At 41.0% G+C, this 19,993-nt stretch overlaps 1 protein-coding gene across 1 annotated transcript in view; it reads left to right on the top strand.

The window, feature by feature from the left end:
* LOC122790910 (carboxyl-terminal PDZ ligand of neuronal nitric oxide synthase protein-like) overlaps positions 1-19,993 on the top strand; it is a gene marked incomplete in the record, with an annotated part of 1,500,930 nt that overhangs the window by 968,606 nt on the left and 512,331 nt on the right. The window contains 1 exon segment of the mRNA XM_044058594.1: positions 1,050-1,108. Within this exon segment, the coding sequence (XP_043914529.1) occupies positions 1,050-1,108 (59 nt within the window).

The following is a 19,993-nucleotide window of genomic DNA, read 5'->3' on the forward strand; positions in this document are numbered from 1 at the left end:
TGAGATATATTGGTGTGTTACTATTGGAGCTCTTCTCCCCGGGCCTCTACTGAAAATGGAAATATATCCAGTTGGACTAGCCCGGTCAACAAATGTAAAATAAATAGAGTGCAACAAAGTGACTTGCTGCCAACAGGCTGCACCTATAAAAGGGACCCAACATCCTTTTGAATGAATCAGACTTGTTGCATTTGTACAATGATCACATGTCCTGCAACTGCTCTCTTGTCCTGCATTCCACTACTACCTGCCAGCGACACTATCAAAAGCCTTCTCCAAGGCCACAAAACAGCAGCAGACTGGATTGGCAAAATGTCATGACTACTCACACAAGCTAAACAGCTAGTCAGTTGTTGCACAATTTAGATGGCGTCCTTATTATTCCTCCTAAATCAATGGCTCACCTGTCAGACTTCTCCCCATCTCACTGATAGGAATGGAATCTGCCATATAGTTGGAACAAGCCATCTGTACCCTTATGCAAAGATAGGGTTCACTGCTCTAGTCAGCCAGGCCAAATGGCAGTGTACCTGTCTTTCATGAGACACAACATGCTTTTATGGACAAATTTTATTCATTGACCATTTGGACTTAGAAGTTAAGGTCTACATGCTCATTTCTCATTCATCTATCAGGCATATTTATTGTATGCTAATATGTTGGATGTTCTGTATTTCAAAGAATGACAGCAGTTAATTTCTGTACTGTCCATCACTGAGGCAAATTTGTGGTTTGCAGTCTGAAAGTATTTCATATTATTGATATTGTATATAGAGCTAACCAGGTTATGATAGAGGTGTGGCAAACATATTTCTAATGTAAGATGCTTTTTACAAGATTATGAGGATAATGTATTGTTTTTTGCTTTTAATACTTCAGTACTGTACAATGATAAAAGACTGCCACGTGTATGCTGATGCTTGTATATATATTCTGTATTAGTTTGCATTGCATCTTTCTGTATCATTTGAAAACTTTTCATTGTAATCTGACATTTGGTAATATTGGTCTGACAAAAAAAATCACTAATTTGTTTGCTTTTACCATAGAGAAAAGAATGGACTTGGGATGAAAGCAAGATGTTACTAATGCATGACCCTGTTTATCGGTAAGTAAAAGAAACAGTGAATCAATGTAACAGAACATGGCATAACGCACTAATAAATACCCAAAGTTTTGTTGTCTCATTTTGTCAAGACTTCATATGTTAATGCGTGCTTATTTATTTAACATTTGTTAACCAGGTAAATGAACTGTTCCAAGGACCTCAACCATAACCCAGACCATGAAGTCAAAGAAAAAAAAAGTTAAACATGAGATATTAAAAAGTGAACTAAAACAATACGAAACATATAATCCACAAATAAAGACAGTATTATAACAAATATAACTACAAGCATTAACATGCAAAACATTGAACTGTGACTGTAAAACTGTATATAAATGGAAAATGTAGTAAATATAGTGACACATTTAATTCAAAAATAAAAATACATTAAAAAAGGAGGGGGGAGTTGGGGGGAGTTATTTTTCTGAGTTACAACAGCATGCATTAGACAGCAGGACAGGCACATGTTTTATAGCTCTAGGGTATTGTCCCTAATGCAGTTACATTATTTTGTTTTATAACATGAGACACTTGAATGGTTGACGTTAATAGATTCTGCAAATCTGATCTAGGGTACCACTCCAACTAACAAGTGCAGTTTTGGAGTATTGCCCCTTCAGTGGTGGAAGGAGTAAATGGTGACCTGAATAGATGAATGGATTCTGTGTCCCTCAGAGATTCTTAATTATGATTTGTAAAGGAGCGAGGGGGAGTAGCATCTGTCCTGAAGAATTCTGAGAGAGTGTTGAGGAGAATTGATGCACTATCTGATACCAGTTGTCTTTGTTGTAGTGCAGGGATACTCTCTATTGTTAGCTAGATTTAATAAATCTGATCATTTTTATTTTCAGCATATTAAAGTAATGAGGTATTTTGGGCCAAGCAAAAGGCAATATTCAAGCTTAGGCAAAAGGATTGTTTTGCTTTAGCATGTGTAGTTTCTGTTGAGTAAATCTGTAATTTTGTCAGAGATTTATTTGATTTAAACCATATTAAGTTGAGACTGTCCTTAGTAAATGACAGACCTGGATCTAGTGGGATGCCTAGGTATTTTTGCATTCATTCACGGATTTTGAGAGGGGGAGGTGCTTTCCTGATGACTCATTCATAATGATACATTGAGCATGCTTAACCTTCCTTGGTGTTCAAATAACATGACAGTAGTTTTAGTGGCATTGATTGTGAATTTATTGGCATGAAGCTAGTTCCATATACCTCTGAAGTCATTTTGGAGATCAGTTATTGGGCAGAGTGGTTCTTGTTTTGTAAAGACTATCTTCAGAATGCAATATGCCATTGGTCTGAGGCAGATTCCAGATATGAATATTTACAAAGAGAGAGAGAAGAAAGGGTCAAAGGTCCAAACATTAAGGGATCCCTTTATGTATGTTTCTTGTTGTATAACGTTTGTCAGGAATGAGAGTTGTGAATATGCAATCAGAAAAAAGCTTTTGAACCATTGTATAATGCTGTTAAAGAACCCAGTGCTAGCTAATTTATGGAAGAGCAGGGAGTGGTCAACTGTGTCAGAACTGCAATAACTTTATATGGTGGCATAGATATACTACATACGTCTTGCTGTAGATAGCTGTGAAGATGTTATAGCTTGTGCAAAAACTGTGCTGCTTCTCACAAAGAATGTTATTTATGTACTATTGTAAATGTGTTGAGATTGTCCTACAAAAATCATTCTAGAGAAGACTAAGGTTAGTTATTGGGTGAAAGTCGTTTGCAGTTGTACGGGAGGAGACTTCGAGCAGAGGTAAGATGAGCACATGCCTGAACCTGGATCACAGGTTATTGGTGGTGAAAGTGAGTTAAGATACATTAGAGGTTTTCAGTGATTCTTACTGTCTGAGTTCAGTGTTTTGGAATGGATGGAATGGAACTCTTGAGTTGTAGCCATTTTGAGTGCATTCTAGAGAGTTTTCCACATTCTGTAAACTGTTTTGAAATAAAGTGATGGTATTGAAGGGATTTGTGAAGGGGTGGTAGGATTTGCTGTGGTGGGAACTGTTGAACAGAAGTTGAGCTGGGCGGAGGATTATTAATTCTCTTTAAATTCATAATTTATTGTGGAGCTGAGACTGTCCAGTACGAAATTTTGGAAAAGGTTGCATGATAGTGCACAGTTGTTTTACAGCTTTTCAAAACTGTTTGAATATTCTAGAAAGCTCAGGTTTCCCACTTATGACAATTCCAGTTTTAGCTTAATTAGTACATACCCTGTTGCCTCATTTTAGTTTATGGTAGGCAGTATATTGGGCTGCATTAGCTGAATCCTTTTCTCATTCAAGCAATGCTTTATTTTATGTTATCTGATAGTACTAGTACTCCATGAAACATTTCTGCCTTCAGTATTATTTTTGAGAGGGTATAGTGGCACAGCGGTAGTGGTTCTCCTGTTTGATTCTTGGCTGGAGTGCCTTCTGTGTGGAGTCTGCATGTCCTCTCCGCAGTCGAGTGGCCTCCGAAAGACATGCGTGAATGGGTGTGCCTTCGCTGAAGGTTGGGCGTCGGGTTGACAACTCGGCACCATAAAAAATTGACTGCCAATCATTAGCGGACTGGAGTTCCACTGTGGCGACCCCTAACCGGGAAAAGCCGAAAAGACAAACATAGTGTATCATGAATAAGAGCTAATAAGTTGTATAATGTAGTAAGTGCTGTAGGAGGTCACTGCAGCTGTAAAATGTATTCCTGTTTGCAGCTTGATGGTCATGGACAGCTCTGAATGTAACTGTTTGGTCCATGACTTTGGTGGCTTGGGGAGGGACCAGGTATAGTGACTACAACAGTGGTCATTTAATGTATTTGCTAATACTTGTAGGTATAGTAGTATGTGAGGAATACTTATCAGGAGGTCATTAGATTGATGATATTTTTTAGGATTAGGTTGTGTTCCTTCAATGACAATGTGAAATAAATGATGTAATCGGCATATAATAAGTTGAGTTTTCTGATAACTAAAACAGTTAAGATTATGATCACCTTCTATTAGATCTGCATGCTTTGGATGTACTAGAACCTTGGTTAATGTTGTTTTGAATACTGAGACAGATGGATGGTAGGTGATGTAGATGACTGTTAAAAGATGTTTGTTGTGTCCACGTAACATAATTTGTACCAGTAGCTACCTGAAGTCATCACGTAAAGTGAAGTCACTTCTGGCTACTAAAGCAGGAGAAAGGTTGGAACTATATTTTAACTAATAACATAGCACCTCTGCTACCTTGATGAGAACCTGGTCTGAGTGAACAGACTGTACTTCTTAGTGTACCAGGAGGGAATAAGAAAGGAATCCTTCAAGCAAGTTTCTGTAATTGCAACGATCTTGGAATTGTATTGTAAAGACCACAGTGCCTTTTGAGGCCATCTGTTTAATGCTCCTTATACTCTAATATGCCTAGAAAGGTTTATGGTTAGATGGTAGGAGTGGTGATCTAAGAGGATGGATGTAGCTTGAGGCTGATACTACCTGCTAGTCCTTGATTAATGTGAATATCAAGGCATTGTAATATATATGTCTTGCAGTGGGGAGATGCTTACTCCGCCATATAGGGATATCAACTTAAAATATAGGGCGGATATATGGGGGTTAAGGTAGCTGCATAGACCACTAAACAGCCAATGAACGTGTAGAATTCTGAAGTAGATAGAATTAGTACAGTAACAGAATAGTAAACAAATTAGGATTTACACCTGGCATAGTGGTAAAAGAAAGAAAAGTACACTAATGAAGAAGGGAAATATGTGAAAGTGGTTAGGGTGATAGAGTTGTCTTAAGCAGAATGAAAGGGGATGATAATTGAACTCTGGGTAGAAGGCCGATGGAGTGTAAGTTTACTAATGATTGAAACAAGCGGGATGGGTAAAGTAAGTATGAAGAAAATTCTGTCTGGATAGGGGTAGGATAAAGGAACAAAGGTTTCTTTGAAGTCCTGAATTGTCAAGTACATTTGCTGGGCCCTGTTCTGTCAGAAATGCCCTGTTGTGCTGTTTCTACAAAATCCACAGTTTGGTGATTTTTGAGTAAAGAGAAAGGGTGAATACATTCTTTCATCAAACTTTCCCTTTACTCTGATGTTGTCCAACCTTTGAGTTTTTGTATTTAGAATTTATGTGTTTGAAAGCAAAGCCCCCAAACTGATGGTTGCAGGACTGTAAGCCAGCATTCAACAATGCTTTGATGCATCATGTGAGATATTGCATGTTATGATGATTTGTCCAATGTTGTGAAGTTTATGCATGTCGTTACTTCTAATTAAGACTCAACAAAATGAGTCTGTGTCAGATTATGAACCCTACATTTATTTGCAGTACATAATAGCATAACATACTGACATAAACAATTGATATGTATTAAATGAGTACTTATGAAGTCTTTATTCTAAACTGTGACATGAAAGGAACCATTTCAGACGCACTAATTTTTTTTATTTTAATCCTTTTTAATTCTGTGGTGCTTAAATGAAATGTGCAGAATGCAGTTGGTTGTCTTTTGAAAGAGTTTTAGGGTTTACATTTAAGAATGCTCACCATAAGTAATTCACTAATATATTTGTTTTCATTTTTCCAAAGCTGTCTTTATATTGTTTATTATTCTGAGGTCGGGAAAATGTATCCTGGAAGGCAGCAGGAATAATGAAAGGAATCAGAATGTGAATCCAGTATTGGATGACTTACAAGTACATCACAGAAAGTACATACATATGTACACACACACACACACACACACACACACACACACACACACACACACACACACACACACACACACTTTGGTAAATCAATAGTTCTTGTGGTGGATAAAGACTTCAAAGTAAAAGGGGCTTCGGGAAGCAATTGATTGAGTGGAGCTTACTGGAATGGAATGGGGCTGTATTGAGCAAATCAGTGACTGTTTACTGTGAACAAACAGCAGCTGAAGTCCACTTTTTTTCATATACAGACTTCCTCAGTACCAAGTCATTCTGTTCACTTTACTGACTACATACACTTCAGATATCTGATTGCAGTTAACGGGGCTGGACTTGAGTGAAATGGAAGTCCTAATTCACATCCTGCTGCATTCTGATTTCCACTGCTCCCCAGTAACTCCAAATAATCTAAACAGATTTTTTTTGTCTTGCTGTTTGTATTTTTTTTTTTTTTCATTCTTTCAACTCACACCACCATAACTGGACAGTAATGCATTGTAATAACTGTAGAGGAAGTAACCAAGTTAAGCCAAGGGTCTGGGCCTAGAAGACCCCAGAAGTCAGTCAGTTTTAGATGTTTTCATGTACATTTTAGAGGTTTCTTCCATCTTTTTGATACAACAATGGCTTGAAAAAAATCATGATTAAGGAAAGAAATTCAGTCTTACTTTTTTACTTCTTTCAAGGATGTGTCCAAAGGTTAATGCTCAAAACTGACTAGCAGTTCTCAGTAAACCGAGAAGAGAACTGTTTGTGAAGATACACAGTTCTTCTTGGAATAGTACCTACATCCCTACCACTCCAAAAAACATGATCACATCATGTAGAGTTCTATGGTTTTAGATTGGGATAAAAGGGAAAGAACATGTAGCCTGAAATATTTTAATATGTTGCCGTTATATACACAAACAAAATACCTTCTCACCCTTAGTCCAAAAGACAGCAGCTCTTTGATGTTGGACTGGAAAAAGTGAAAGAACAAATGGCCACAATGTATGTCAGCTTCTTGCTGTCAGATATATGCACGCAACATGCCTAGCCCTCAAGTGTTGGTCATCTAAAAACTGAAAAACTAATGATCACAGTAATATATTCTAGTTTCTTTCTCCTAGATGATACAATCCCCCTAGACAAGCTATATTAAACTTATGGACGCATTTATTTAGGACTAATTATTTGGAAAGTTAAAGAAATAATGACCACACTCTCCTCAGCCCTCACACAAGCTATAGTGACTTGTGTACACTGCTGAGTAGAGCTGGTTTTAGACTAGATGGGGGGTCCCTGCTAAGCCTGTGTCAACATCTCCGTATATAACTAGGGTCAGATCATGGTAGCCCCTAGAGGCTCTGTAAGTCTAGATGTTCTCTTATGCATTTTAAACCTTATTTTTGAAACATAATTATTGGTTTTATAAATGGTACACCTCTTTAGACAAACATGGTTATAAGGGACCTGAATACTTATCTTGCAAACATGTTTCTAACACGTCACAAAGTCCTTCTATCTAACCCAGTAAATTTCCAAGGGTATATCTTATGGATCCAAAGAAGTCATCCTACTACTTTTCTCTTACCTTATCAGACACATCAGTAAGTTTCCCCTCTTGCTATGTATAAATCAAAGCATATTGTTCAACTAGAAATGCTCCAAAAACATCTTATGAAAAAAGTCTTGAAATCCTTCAACTATCATGTTAAATTAGCACAACTCTAAATGTAGTCAGTAGCCTACAGGCTCTCTCTGATGATGATTGTGTCAGTTTTTAAGCCATGAAATGTAAAATCCTACATGACATCCTGTTTCTTTGCAAAACAAGTGGCACTTGCACTAAGGACCTAAATTTACATAAACAAAAAAAAAGTCTCGCTGGGGAAGACCTATTCTCAGTCTGCAGAGTAAGCTATCACTACAGGTCAAACAAAGTACTGTTTTGAGCACCTTTAAGGCTAGTCTTGATGTGTCAATGGATAGACACACTTTTACAATGGGATTGTCATATACAACCCTGAAAAGCTTGGATGGTGAGCATTAATAAGTGCTTGAAAAGAGTGGCTTGACCTTTTAGGTGTACACATTTAAAGGTGTATATGGCCAGACATCTTATTTTTGTTATGATTGCTTGCATAATGTTGTTCCTATGTTAATGTTTTTATTGCTATCCAGAAGAATTATTTAAGTGCACCTCAATGACATTTTTGTACAAGCATACTGACACTGCTCCTAACAAGTGTGATGTAGCAGAATATATGCATGCATGCACACACATACACTGCTTGGTAAACTATAGACAAATTGAAGGAACGTTACTTCACTTACAGCATGTTTTTGTTATGTTTGAGGAGATCAAACTACCTGGATAAAAAACCCACACAGAGATGTGGAGAACATCCAGAATCCACACAGAAATAATCACAGTAAAGAACTCAACCAGAGAACGAAGTGATGAGATGCATTGTAAAATACTGCACAATTATGCAAGAGATCAGTTGGAATCATACTGTCACACATACCCTGCCCATTCTACCAAAGATAGACACTTATTTTGTACAGTGCTAATGTATGACTCTGGAAATTGAAAGAAGTTATGTCCAACTTGTCACTTTTAGGAACCCTGCAACATCCCCAGACAGACATACACCCACATGAAACCCTGTACTAATTCAGTACAGCCGCTTTATTGACTGTACACATCTCAGATGGCTGAGTGCTTTTGAAAAATATAGCCACGGTAAGTTGTTCCAGCTTGGTTCTAGCTTCACAGAGCCTCTTGTTTGTTTTTGATAGTCTGTAGGTTCAGCACAGTTGCATCCCCTTTCTACACCCAGCTGATCCATTCATTCCTCCATCAGGTGAGATCGCCCATCTTTTTTGTTCCTCAGTGGTGAAGAAAGATAGGTGCTACAGTGTGTCAGTCTGTAGATCCTGGGGAACTGTCTTATCACTATGACCTCAACAGGTTTTGAGCTCCATGGTTACTACCCTCATGCATTTACAGCCTCCCAGTGGAGTGGTATACTGCTTAAATGTACACGAATGCTAGGCTCTAAGCTTGCTGATAGTGGTACACCTGCATTCTTGTAGATGTTAGTATAGTAAGCCAAACTATCTCCCTCGTACAAGGATGTGTAAGTTGGCATTGGTTGCTCACCTCCATACTCCCTTGCCCAATTTTCCCAGCACCTCCAATGCCTGATTATTCACCATTTAACTTGACCATAATTACAGGGTTTGGTCATTTTCATCAAGAAGGAGACCACATATCTATCTGTTGTAGACACTTTGTTGTCTATGTATATTACAGATGTATGTTGGTGATTAAAAAAAACACATCCAAAAACTGAAAAATACACATTTTCATCATTTCATGAGCTTTCCTGCATTGCTAATATTTCTGTATCAATGTAAAGGGTTGTTAGTATTTTCTAATTTGTTATACCAGAATTACCTGAATGGGGCTGTCCTACAGCCTGATTTTGTTGTGTAGCCAAGGCATTTGCATACATACTGTCCTTTCTATTGAGACAAGGTGACACCCATGCGATGGCAGATGTATTAATTGTAGTTCTTGCTCTTAAAATAAACATTTGATTGCCTGCTTTTGACTTTCAGCATGTCTCATTGATTACTTTGCTTCATTTGACTTTCATTAATGACCTCTCTAATACAGCATTTTAAGGAACATTTGAATGCTAGGCATGGAAAAGTAGCTGAGCTGGCTGCTCTTTTTTACCTGTAAATGTAATTCAATGTCCAACTGTGAGAAATCTTACTGCTGTGATTAACATGTGTTAATTGGGATGACCTGGCTTGGGTTGCATTCTCATTTTAACACAGTAGTTAGAATTAGTATCTTTGAGTTAATCCTCCCTTTCTCAACTCATTGACGTGCCTCGGCCAAACACTCTGCATTATGCAAAACCGATGAACAAACACCATGAGAAAATAGCATACACTTTTACAGAAAATGCAATGCAGAAAAAAAGAAAAGCAAATACTGACAGAGTATTAAATTAGTAAGAATAATATTAAAATATTTTCTTTGTAGTACACTTGTGGTTGGATTAAAGGGAAGGACTGCTAATTTGTGAAAAGAAAACAAACTAAGAGGTGGGTGATGTCCTTCATGGATGCATCTGCAGTCATAACAACTGGGTTGTCCTGTCGTCAGGCAGCCCTTCGGTCGGCCGGATTCCAAAGTCTGGGTCCGGCTTCGGCTGATGTCGCACTTCACCCGACGTCATCTCTGCTGGTCTTCGGGTATAAAGGCATCAGCCGACGCCATTTTCCTCAGTCTTTCTTGCCGCGTGGCACCCGAAGCAGAAGCTGTTCGCAAGTGCCGGTCGGTCAGATCCAGAGATTACTACTTCGAAGACTTCTAAAAGCTAAGTACCCCGTTGGGGACTCTTTCTTGCCTCAGCCGATGTCAGAAAAAGTCAATAACTGTTTAACTTGTGGGAAACAAATACCTCATAAAGATTTCCACTCTTACTGTTTGCCTTGTTTAGGCCCAGACCACGACGTAGCAGCCTGTTCGGCCTGTGCTTCCTTCAACCGACGAACGCTTAGGCGTCGGTCGGAGTTTGCTGAACAGTTTTTCGGCTCAGATTTTGCGTACATTATGCCGTCGGATCCTCCGACTACCCAAATTGTTAAACACAAAGAAAAAGACCGACACTCGCGGTCCGCGGTTTCGGCCGAAACCACGGTTAAGCAAATCATGAGTGTCTCGGTTTCGGCGAAACCGAGAAAACTGATCAAAATACAGCCGAATCAATGACTACTACTGAGGTTTCTGCCACTTTACTTGAAACAGCCTCAGAAATTATACCTACAACTGTGGTTACTAGTGACTTATCAGACACCATCCCTTTGGATGTCTCTACCCCAGCACGTGGTGCTGCTAGGCCTCCTGCAGCCATGTCTATTAAGGCCTTTGCCAGGGCTAAAGCAGCCAAATCTACTACATCAGTGACTGTTAAACCCCCCTCAACCAGGCCCACCTCTAGTTCACAAATGCTTACTCTGGCACAAGATTTAATATCCTTAATTAGGGGATTTCAATCTCACCCAGACAGGGCCACTCAACCCCCAGAAAAGAGACCTAGAGCAGAGCCCCCCGAGCCTGTCTCCTCTGATGATTCTGCGGATGACTCAGATATTACAGACCAGCCAGAGGCTCCTTTTTCCAATTATGAAGACTCCGATGCTGAAGAATCCATTCCAGCTGCCTCTCCACCAGAGGAATTCTCCTTTGGGGAAACCTTACATGCCATGAGAGAACAATTCCAATGGCAACAACAGGATTTCTCAGATTCCAGAAAAAGACTTAGGACTTTTCTGCACTTACCACAACATAGGCCCTTAGCTATACCTCCTGTCCTTTCTGTTGTGGACGATGCATTTAATGATGTCTGCACTGCACCTGATTCCTTACCTCCAGCCCCTGCCAAACCAGATAGATTTTACAGGGTGCCAGACACTCATCACCACCTATACAAGGCCCCACTGGCAGACCCCGAAACCATATCCCAGGGGCCTAAGGCAGTAGTCTCGACCACAGCAAAAAATCCTATTCCTTCTGAAAGGGAATCCAGGTCTTTAGACAGATGGGGCAAAAAAGTTTACACCTCTGCTACTCTTTCAGCTAGAGCTTTAAACTGTCAGTTTCACATGATACAATACCAAGAGTTTATGCTTGAACAGTTAACTAAAAAGCTATCCTCTGATGACTCTATAGATAAGAAATATGTATTAGAAATGGTAAATAACATACAACAGGTTAGTAACCATTCTTTAAAATGTAGCTATGATGCACTGGAGGCTTCATTTAGATCAGCCATGACTGGCACAGTGATAAGAAGACATGCATGGTTGAAGGAACAGGCCTTACCGGATCATGTTAAAGCTAAGTTATTAGATGCTCCTATGGATAAGGCCAGTTTGTTTGGTACACCTGCCCAGCAGGTAATGAAGAAAATGGAAGAAAAGGCAAAATCTGTACAAACGGTGAAAGATTTCTTACAGGTTCAGCCCCCAAGGTTTAGCAGGAACTGGCCTGCCAAAAATTGGTCCTTTCCTGACTCCACAAGATCCCAAAGGGGCAGGAATAGATGTTCCAGAGGCAGAAATCAATCCAGAGGGGGTGTCTACAGAGGACGACAGTGGCAAGGTAATAACAGAGGCACAGACACAGCCACTACCACTGCAACAGGACAATCACAATGACTTGACTCTAACTCCACCTACCAGGGAACAAATAGCAGCACCATTAGGCGGAAAATTAGCCTTATTTTCGAAAAATTGGCACTATGTCACAAAAGACAAGTGGATTTTGCAAACCATAGACCAAGGTTACCGGTTCCACTTCCACACTTTACCAGTCAAAAGAGGAATGCCAAACCTGCCTCCAAATCAAAAAATAGAAGCTCTACAGCAGATAATGCAATTAACAAAGATGAGAGCTGTGGAAAGAGTACCAATAACAGAACAAGGCAAAGGATTCTACTCCAGACTATTCTTAGTTTCAAGAAAAGAAAAAAGTTGGAGACCTATTCTCGACCTGTCCATCTTAAACACATACATCATTGTCCCAAAATTCAAAATGCTGACCCTACAGCAACTTCTTCCCATGCTGGGCAAGGAGTGTTGGCTGGTAACTCTAGATCTCAAGGAGGCATACCTGCACGTCCCCATTCGACCAAATTGCAGAAGATACCTCAGATTTCTTGCAGGATCAGAGCATTATCAATTCTCAGCATTGCCCTTTGGCTTATCTACTGCGCCCAGAGTATTCACAAAATGCCTGGCATCAGTAATCGCCCACTGCAGACTACAGGGAATCCAAATTTATCCATACCTGGACGACTGCCTGCTACAAGCGGACAACAAAAGCAAGCTGACAACAGATTTGCAAAGGGTCATTTACTTGCTACAAGCCCTGGGATGCACAGTCAATTTTAAAAAGTCAAGACTGATACCATCCCAAACAAGGACATTTTTGGCCGCGGAATTGGACACAGTAAAACAAATGGCATTCCTAACTGCAGAAAAACAAAAAGAACTCCCTCTACTTCTTGGCACTAACAAAACAGAACAAACTAACAGCAAGAAAAGTTCTGCAGGCCTTGGGCTTCATGGCATCATGCATAATCTTGGTCCCACATGCCAGACTGCATATGAGAAAACTACAGTGGTACCTAAAGAATTTATGGTCCCAACACAGGCACAGCCTAGAAGCAGAAATACCACTAATCCCATGCCTAAAACAGGAGTTCCTATGGTGGGCTCAAGCATGCCAGACAAATCCAGGCCTACCCTTTCACAACCTTCGAGCAAGCCAAACCATCACAACAGACGCCTCAGACCTAGGATGGGGGGCTCACATGCTGGACAAATGTGTACAGGGATTGTGGACTCAGGACCAGCTACACCTGCACATCAACCAAAAGAAATGCTGGCAGTAAAACTGGCAATCCAAAAATTCAGCCCATTTCTCAAAGAAGGCCATTTGATGATAAGGACAGACAACACCACAGTCATGTGGTACATCAACAAACAGGGAGGCACTCATTCATACCCCCCTATGCAGAATGACTTTGGACCTTTGGAACCTGGCACTCAGCTACAACATCCAGTTACAGGCAATGTTTGTACCGGGAAAGGAGAACACTCTAGCAGACATATTAAGCAGAACCACCTCGGATGCTCACGAATGGATGCTACACCCGGACATCTTCAAGACCATCACAAAGAAATGGGAATGCCGCAGACAGATCTATTCGCTTCCCCTCTCAATCACCAGCTCAAAAAATTCTGCACAAGGACATTCCACCCGCTTGCATGGAAGGTGGATTCGCTCTCTTTCAGCTGGAAAGGTCTGACAGCATATGCATTCCCACCTCTTCCCTTGATACACAAGGTATTACTAAAAATCAAGGAGGAACGTCCAAGGATAATCCTGATAGCTCCGAACTGGCCAAGACAACACTGGTACCCATTGCTGAGGAGCATGTCTCGGGACAAAATGTGGGCAATACCCCTGATGCCTTTGATGTTAACTCAGAACAACTGCAGCATCTTGCATCCAAACCTAAAAACCTTGCAACTGACTGCATGGAACATCACATAGCAGCAACTAATCCAGATCTTTCCCAAAGGGTTAAAGACATTATCCTTGAAGCCCGCAGACCTTCAACAAGAAGGAACTATGCAGGAAAATGGAAAAGGTTTGTCATTTGGAGTGCTGAAAGAGGAAAAGACGCGTCGAATATAGATATTGCTAACATTCTGGAGTATTTGGCAGAGCTTCTACATACAGGCCTGTCCTATTCCTCCATCAAGATACATGCATCAGCTATTTCAGCAGAATACAGCTTTGATCCACCGGTCTTTTCACATCCTCTACTCAGGCAGTTCCTCAGAGGGATCAAGAATGTAAAACCTCCTAGGAAACCACCACTGCCAGCTTGGGACTTGAACTTTGTGCTAGAAAAGTTGACACTCCGGGCTGTTGAACCAGCAGCAACAGCAGACCTACAGCATCTATCATGGAAAACTGCTTTCCTACTGGCAATAACCTCAGCAAGGAGGGTTTCTGAACTTCAGGCCCTAATGGCAGTACAACCCTTCCTAATCTTCCACCAAGATAGAGTGTCCATGAGAACTAATCCTACATTTATGCCTAAGGTGGTATTCAGAGTGTCTTTAAACCAGGCAATCCACCTACCTACCTTCTTCCCCAACCCACAAAACAGAGGGAAAGAATGCTGCATACCTTGGATGTACATAGACAGCTACGCTACTACCTGGACAGAACCAAAAGTAACAGAAAAACTGACCAGCTTTTTGTAGCCTATGCAACAGGAAGAGAAGGAAAAGCAATTTCCAAACAGACAATCTCAAAATGGATAGGAAATTGCATACGATTCTGTTACTCCTTCCATGGAAAACCAATTCCACAGAACATAAGACCTCATTCCACAAGGGCAACAGCCACTACCACAGCCTTCTTACGAGGAGTGGCAACCAAGGACATTATTGAGGCGGCTACTTGGACCTCCGTGCATACATTTGCCAAGCATTATAATTTACCTCTGTATTCCAGATCCCGAGCAGGGTTTGCCACTGCTGTACTGCAAGGGATCCTTACCACACCATAATTCCTTCTTCCTCCTCCCCTAGTTGGCTATGGTATTCTACCCAGTTGTTATGACTGCAGATGCATCCATGAAGGACATAGTACAGTTTTGTACCTACCATAAATGTAGATGTCCGAACTGGATAGCATCTGCAGTCAGGATTACCCTCCCTCCTTCCCCTCTGTGGTACTCCTAGGGTATTTACCCCCCTAATAGCTAGCTGGTGGGGGGAGTCTCTTATGGTGTATTTGTTTGTATATATGTACATACATGCTTATTTCTTGTGTTTGCCTTCTATCTTTTGGAAACATTGGCATTTATCCAAAATTTAGCCTTCCAAGAGGGCAACTGGCATCTGGGGCAAGAAACACTGAGGAAAATGGCGTTGGCTGATGCCTTTATACCCGAAGACCAGCAGAGATGACGTCGGGTGAAGTGCAACATCAGCCGAAGCCGGACCCAGACTTTGGAATCCGGCCGACCGAAGGGCTGCCTGACGACAGGACAACCCAGTTGTTATGACTGCAGATGCTATCCAGTTCGGACATCTACATTTATGGTAGGTACAAAACTGTACTTTCTTGTTAATTTACATCTGAAAACTACACTTGACACCCTTTGCTTTTGTTCATGCTTGCAGCAGAAGCTTCAGTCTCAGTGTTTATCTGAGATGTTCTACTGGTAGTCTGACTGATAAGACACATTCAATACCCATTTTTTTAATAGCTTAGTAGTCAGAATTAGTGAACTAACCTAATTACTCTGCCACTCCTAACCTTAATGATGCAAGAAAAGAAGAGAGAAACAAGTGAAAGAAAATGCAATATTTCACAAAAAGGTAAATAAACAGTTCAAGCTCAAAGCAAATAGAATAATTACTAAATTATGGTGTTTTTGTTTGTGGCACTTTGTGTCGGAGTACAGTGCAAAGAAAAATGTGGCATTTGAATTGAGAGACCTTTTAACATATTTCAGATTCATACTATACAAATTGTAGCCACAGTAAACTTCTATCTGATTTCCCACAAATATGCATTAGTCCTGCAAAAAAACAGAAAAATACTGTTTAGCTTGAGCAAATGACTGCAGGGTCAGACATAGTCATCCACAGACAGCTTCTGAATCTAGTAGTGACAGCAACTTTGACTCTGCACACATAAGGTATCTGATTGGTATAAATAATGGCCGCAATAATGTATTTAAAATATGCTTCACACAGAGAACCCACAGTGAAGTATTCCAACTTGTTTCACATAAATATACATTAGTCCTGCAAAGCCAAAATAAATGGGCATCAGTCCTTCATTGCCAGGCTAATGACTGATTAATCTGAGCAAATGACAACAGGGTCAGTCAGACTCCTTTTCATATGCAGATAACTCTTCTACCCAACAATTGTAGATGTTCTTCATGTTTCACTGTTGCAGTCATTACATTTCTGTAATCTGCTGGCAGGTTGCCCTCAGTTGGCCTGAATATCAAAGTCTTGGGTACTGCATCGGTTACTGTCTCCTCTTCTATGACGTCAGGTCATTAGGGGTATAAAACAAGCAGCCGACGCCATTTTCTTCAGTCTTTCTTGCCGTGCGGTGCCCGAAACAGAAGCAGTTCGCAAGTGCCGGTTGGCCAACTCCTGAAATTTTCGAATTAGAGTTTCAGAACCAAAGTCTTCAGTTAAAGCGAAGTACCCCGTTGGGGGAACTTTTTCTTGCTCCATACCGATGTCAGTAAAAGTTAATAATTGCATTACTTGTGGGAAGCAAATACCTCATAAGGATTTTCATTTGTACTGTATTCCTTGCCTAGGCCCAGATCATAAAGTGCCTTGCTGTCGATTTAACCAACGTACTATTAAGCGTCGGTATATCTTTGCTGCAAAATACTTTGAAAACAGATTTAAGTACCCTGAAATGTCGTCAGATAGCAATCCGAATACCGGAGTTCACAAAAAATGCAAAGAAAAGGACAGAGACAGACCGTCGAGGTCCAAAACTAACGAAGCTTCCCCTAAGCCAGTCTTCGGTTCACCAGTACTCAGTGAGGCACTTTCACAGCCCCTGATACCCACTACTTTCGAGTCGCAGGCCTCTACCGAGACCCATGTGGAGTCTGGCATGCCATGAGATTCTCAAAGTATTGTACCCGTGGATGTCTCTCCCTCGGATGGGTCCAGAGCCGCTGAGCAGGCACCGGCTTCTGAGGGTGTCTTCAGGCCTCAGTATTTCTATATAAAATGATGCCAGCTTCAAAAGCAACTTCTAAGGCTAAAAAACTGGCGCATGAGCCATGTGCTCAGGCCTCTATGCCCAAAAAGCAGATGATCAAAATGGCTGAAGACCTAATTACCTTGATCAGGGGTTCCCAACCTCCCCCGATAAGAGGCCTAGGCAAGACACTGATTATGAATCTTCTCAGGTTTCTATTTCTTCTGATTCCTTTTCTGATCAGGAATTTTCTATACCACCCTATGAGGATTCAGATGCAGAGGAATCCATCCCATCTGCATCTCCTCCTGAAGATTATTCCTTTGGAGAAACCTTGCATACTTTGAGGGAACATTTTCATTGGGAGAGTCAAGATTTCTCAATCAAAGAACGCTTGGCTAGTGAATCTAGACTTAAAAGCGGCATACCTACCTATCCCAATAAGTGAATCATGCGGAAGATACCTCCGCTTCAAGGCTGGCTTTATGCATTACCAATTCTCTGCACTTCCTTTTGGCTTATCTACTGTGCCTAGGGTCTTTACAAAGTGCCTGGCACCAGTAATTGCATTTTGCAGACAAAGAAGTATACAAATCTATCCTTACTTGGACGACTGTCTCATTCAAGCGGAAAACAAGGACATTCTTCTTCAACATCTAGTGTTTGTGAAAAGGCTTCTAACATGCCTAGGGTACACAATAAATGAAAAGAAATCACAACTGGTACCCTCTCAAAAGATAACATTCCTGGGTGCAAGCTTGAATACAACTGCCCAGATGGCTTACCTTACTCCAGACAAACAAAGGCAACTGACTATTTACTTCAAACAGATGGCAACAAAAACTCAGTTATCTGCAAGGCAAATTCTGCAGGCTTTGGGGTTCATGGCATCCTGCATTCTACTGATTCCATATGCAAGACTGCATATGAGGAAACTACAGTGGTACCTAAAAAGTTTATGGAGTCAACATTGTCACAGTCTGGAAACAATGATTCCTCCCATTCCCTGCCTACAACATGAGTTTCTTTGGAGGACAGAGACATTCACCAGAACATGGGACTGTCTTTTACTATACCCCCTGCCAACCAAACCCTAACTACAGACTCATCAGACTATGCTTGGGGGGGCCCACCTGTTGGGGAGATGCATTCAGGGCATATGGAGCCCAAAACAAATGCATCTGCACATCAACCAGAAAGAAAGCTGTCAGAATGCCCTGACAGCCTTCAAGGATCCAGGAAAACTACTGATAAAGACGGACAACACCACAGTTATGTGGTACATAAACAAGCAGGGGGGCACACACTCCTACCCACTTTGCAGACTAGCCATGGCATTGTGGGACACAGACTTGACTTACCAAGTACATCTTCAAGCTCAGCTCCTGCCAGGAAAACAAAATACTCTGGCAGATGACCTAAGCAGAAACCTTATGGACCCTCATGAGTGGAATCTGGATTCACAAGTCTTCAGCATGATAACAAAGAAATGGGGGAGCCCGGACATAGATCTATTTGCCTCTCCCCAGAATTATCAACTGGACAAATTCTGCACAAGGACTTATCACAGACAAGCATGGAAAGTGGATGCCCTATCCTTCAGTTGGAAAAACCTATCCACCTACGCCTTTCCTCCTCTGCCTCTTCTTCCCAAGGTCCTACTAAAGATCAGACAAGAAAAACCAAAAATGATTCTAATTGACCCGGACTGGCCTCGCCAATACTGGTACCCAATCCTAAGGAATATGTCTCAACTCCCTCCTTGGTATTTGCCTCAAATACCTCATTTACTGTCTCAGCAAAACAATCAAATCCTGCACAATCAGCTCCAAACTCTGAACCTGGCAGCATGGCTGATCATGTAGTTATTCAAACAACACCTCTCAGTAAATCTGTGATGGATGTAATTTTGGAAGCCAGAAAGCCTAGTACTAGAAAATCCTATGCTGATAAATGAAAGATATTCTGTGCTTGGAACCAAGCACAAGGAACTGACACAGCAAAGCCAAATATTCCTCAGATTTTACAATACTTGACTGAGATGCTTGACAACGGCCTATCTTTTTCATCAATAAAAATCCATGCCTCTGCCATCTCTGCTCATTACAACACAGAGCCACCAATCTTCTCATCCTTTGCGTAAACAGTATCTTAGAGGGGCCAAAAATTTAAGGCCTCCCAGATCATCACCAATTCCTGCATGGGACCTCAATTTTGTGTTGGAAAAGCTCACCCTGCCTCCATTTGAACCAGCTGCTACTGCAGATATAAAGTTTGTATCCTGGAAAACAGCTTTACTTCTGGCAAACACTTCAGCAAGAAGGGTTTCAGAGCTACAGGACTCATGGCTGTGGAGCCTTTTATTATCCTTCCTTTATGCCTAAGGTGGTATTCAGTGTGGCTCTTAACCAAACTATTCACCTGCCAACTTTTTACCCAAATCCGCAGAACAAGGGGGAGTGGATTCTGAATTCCTTGGACGTGCTCAGACAACTAGGATTCTACTTAAACATGACCAAAGCTCTAAGAAAAACTGAGCACCTACTGGTGGCATTTGCTGCAGGATCAGAGGGAAAGGCTATTTCAAAGTGGATAAGCCACTGCATTCGTTTCTGCTATCTGTGTCACAGTAAAGCGGTGCCAAAGGGCATTAGGTCACATTCCAGCAGGGCTGCATCTACATCAGAAGCTTTTCTCAGAGGGGTACCAACCAAAGACATCTTAGAAGCTGCTACTTGGAGTTCTGTTCATACTTTTACAAAGCATTATCATTTGCCTCTCTTTTCTAAGTCCAGGGCAGGCTTTGCCACTGCAGTTTTGCAGGGCCTTATAGCCACTCCT

This window comes from Protopterus annectens, chromosome 16.part0, assembly GCF_019279795.1.
Source record: "Protopterus annectens isolate FY-2018-M chromosome 16.part0, PAN1.0, whole genome shotgun sequence".
Classification (NCBI taxonomy): domain Eukaryota; kingdom Metazoa; phylum Chordata; order Ceratodontiformes; family Protopteridae; genus Protopterus; species Protopterus annectens.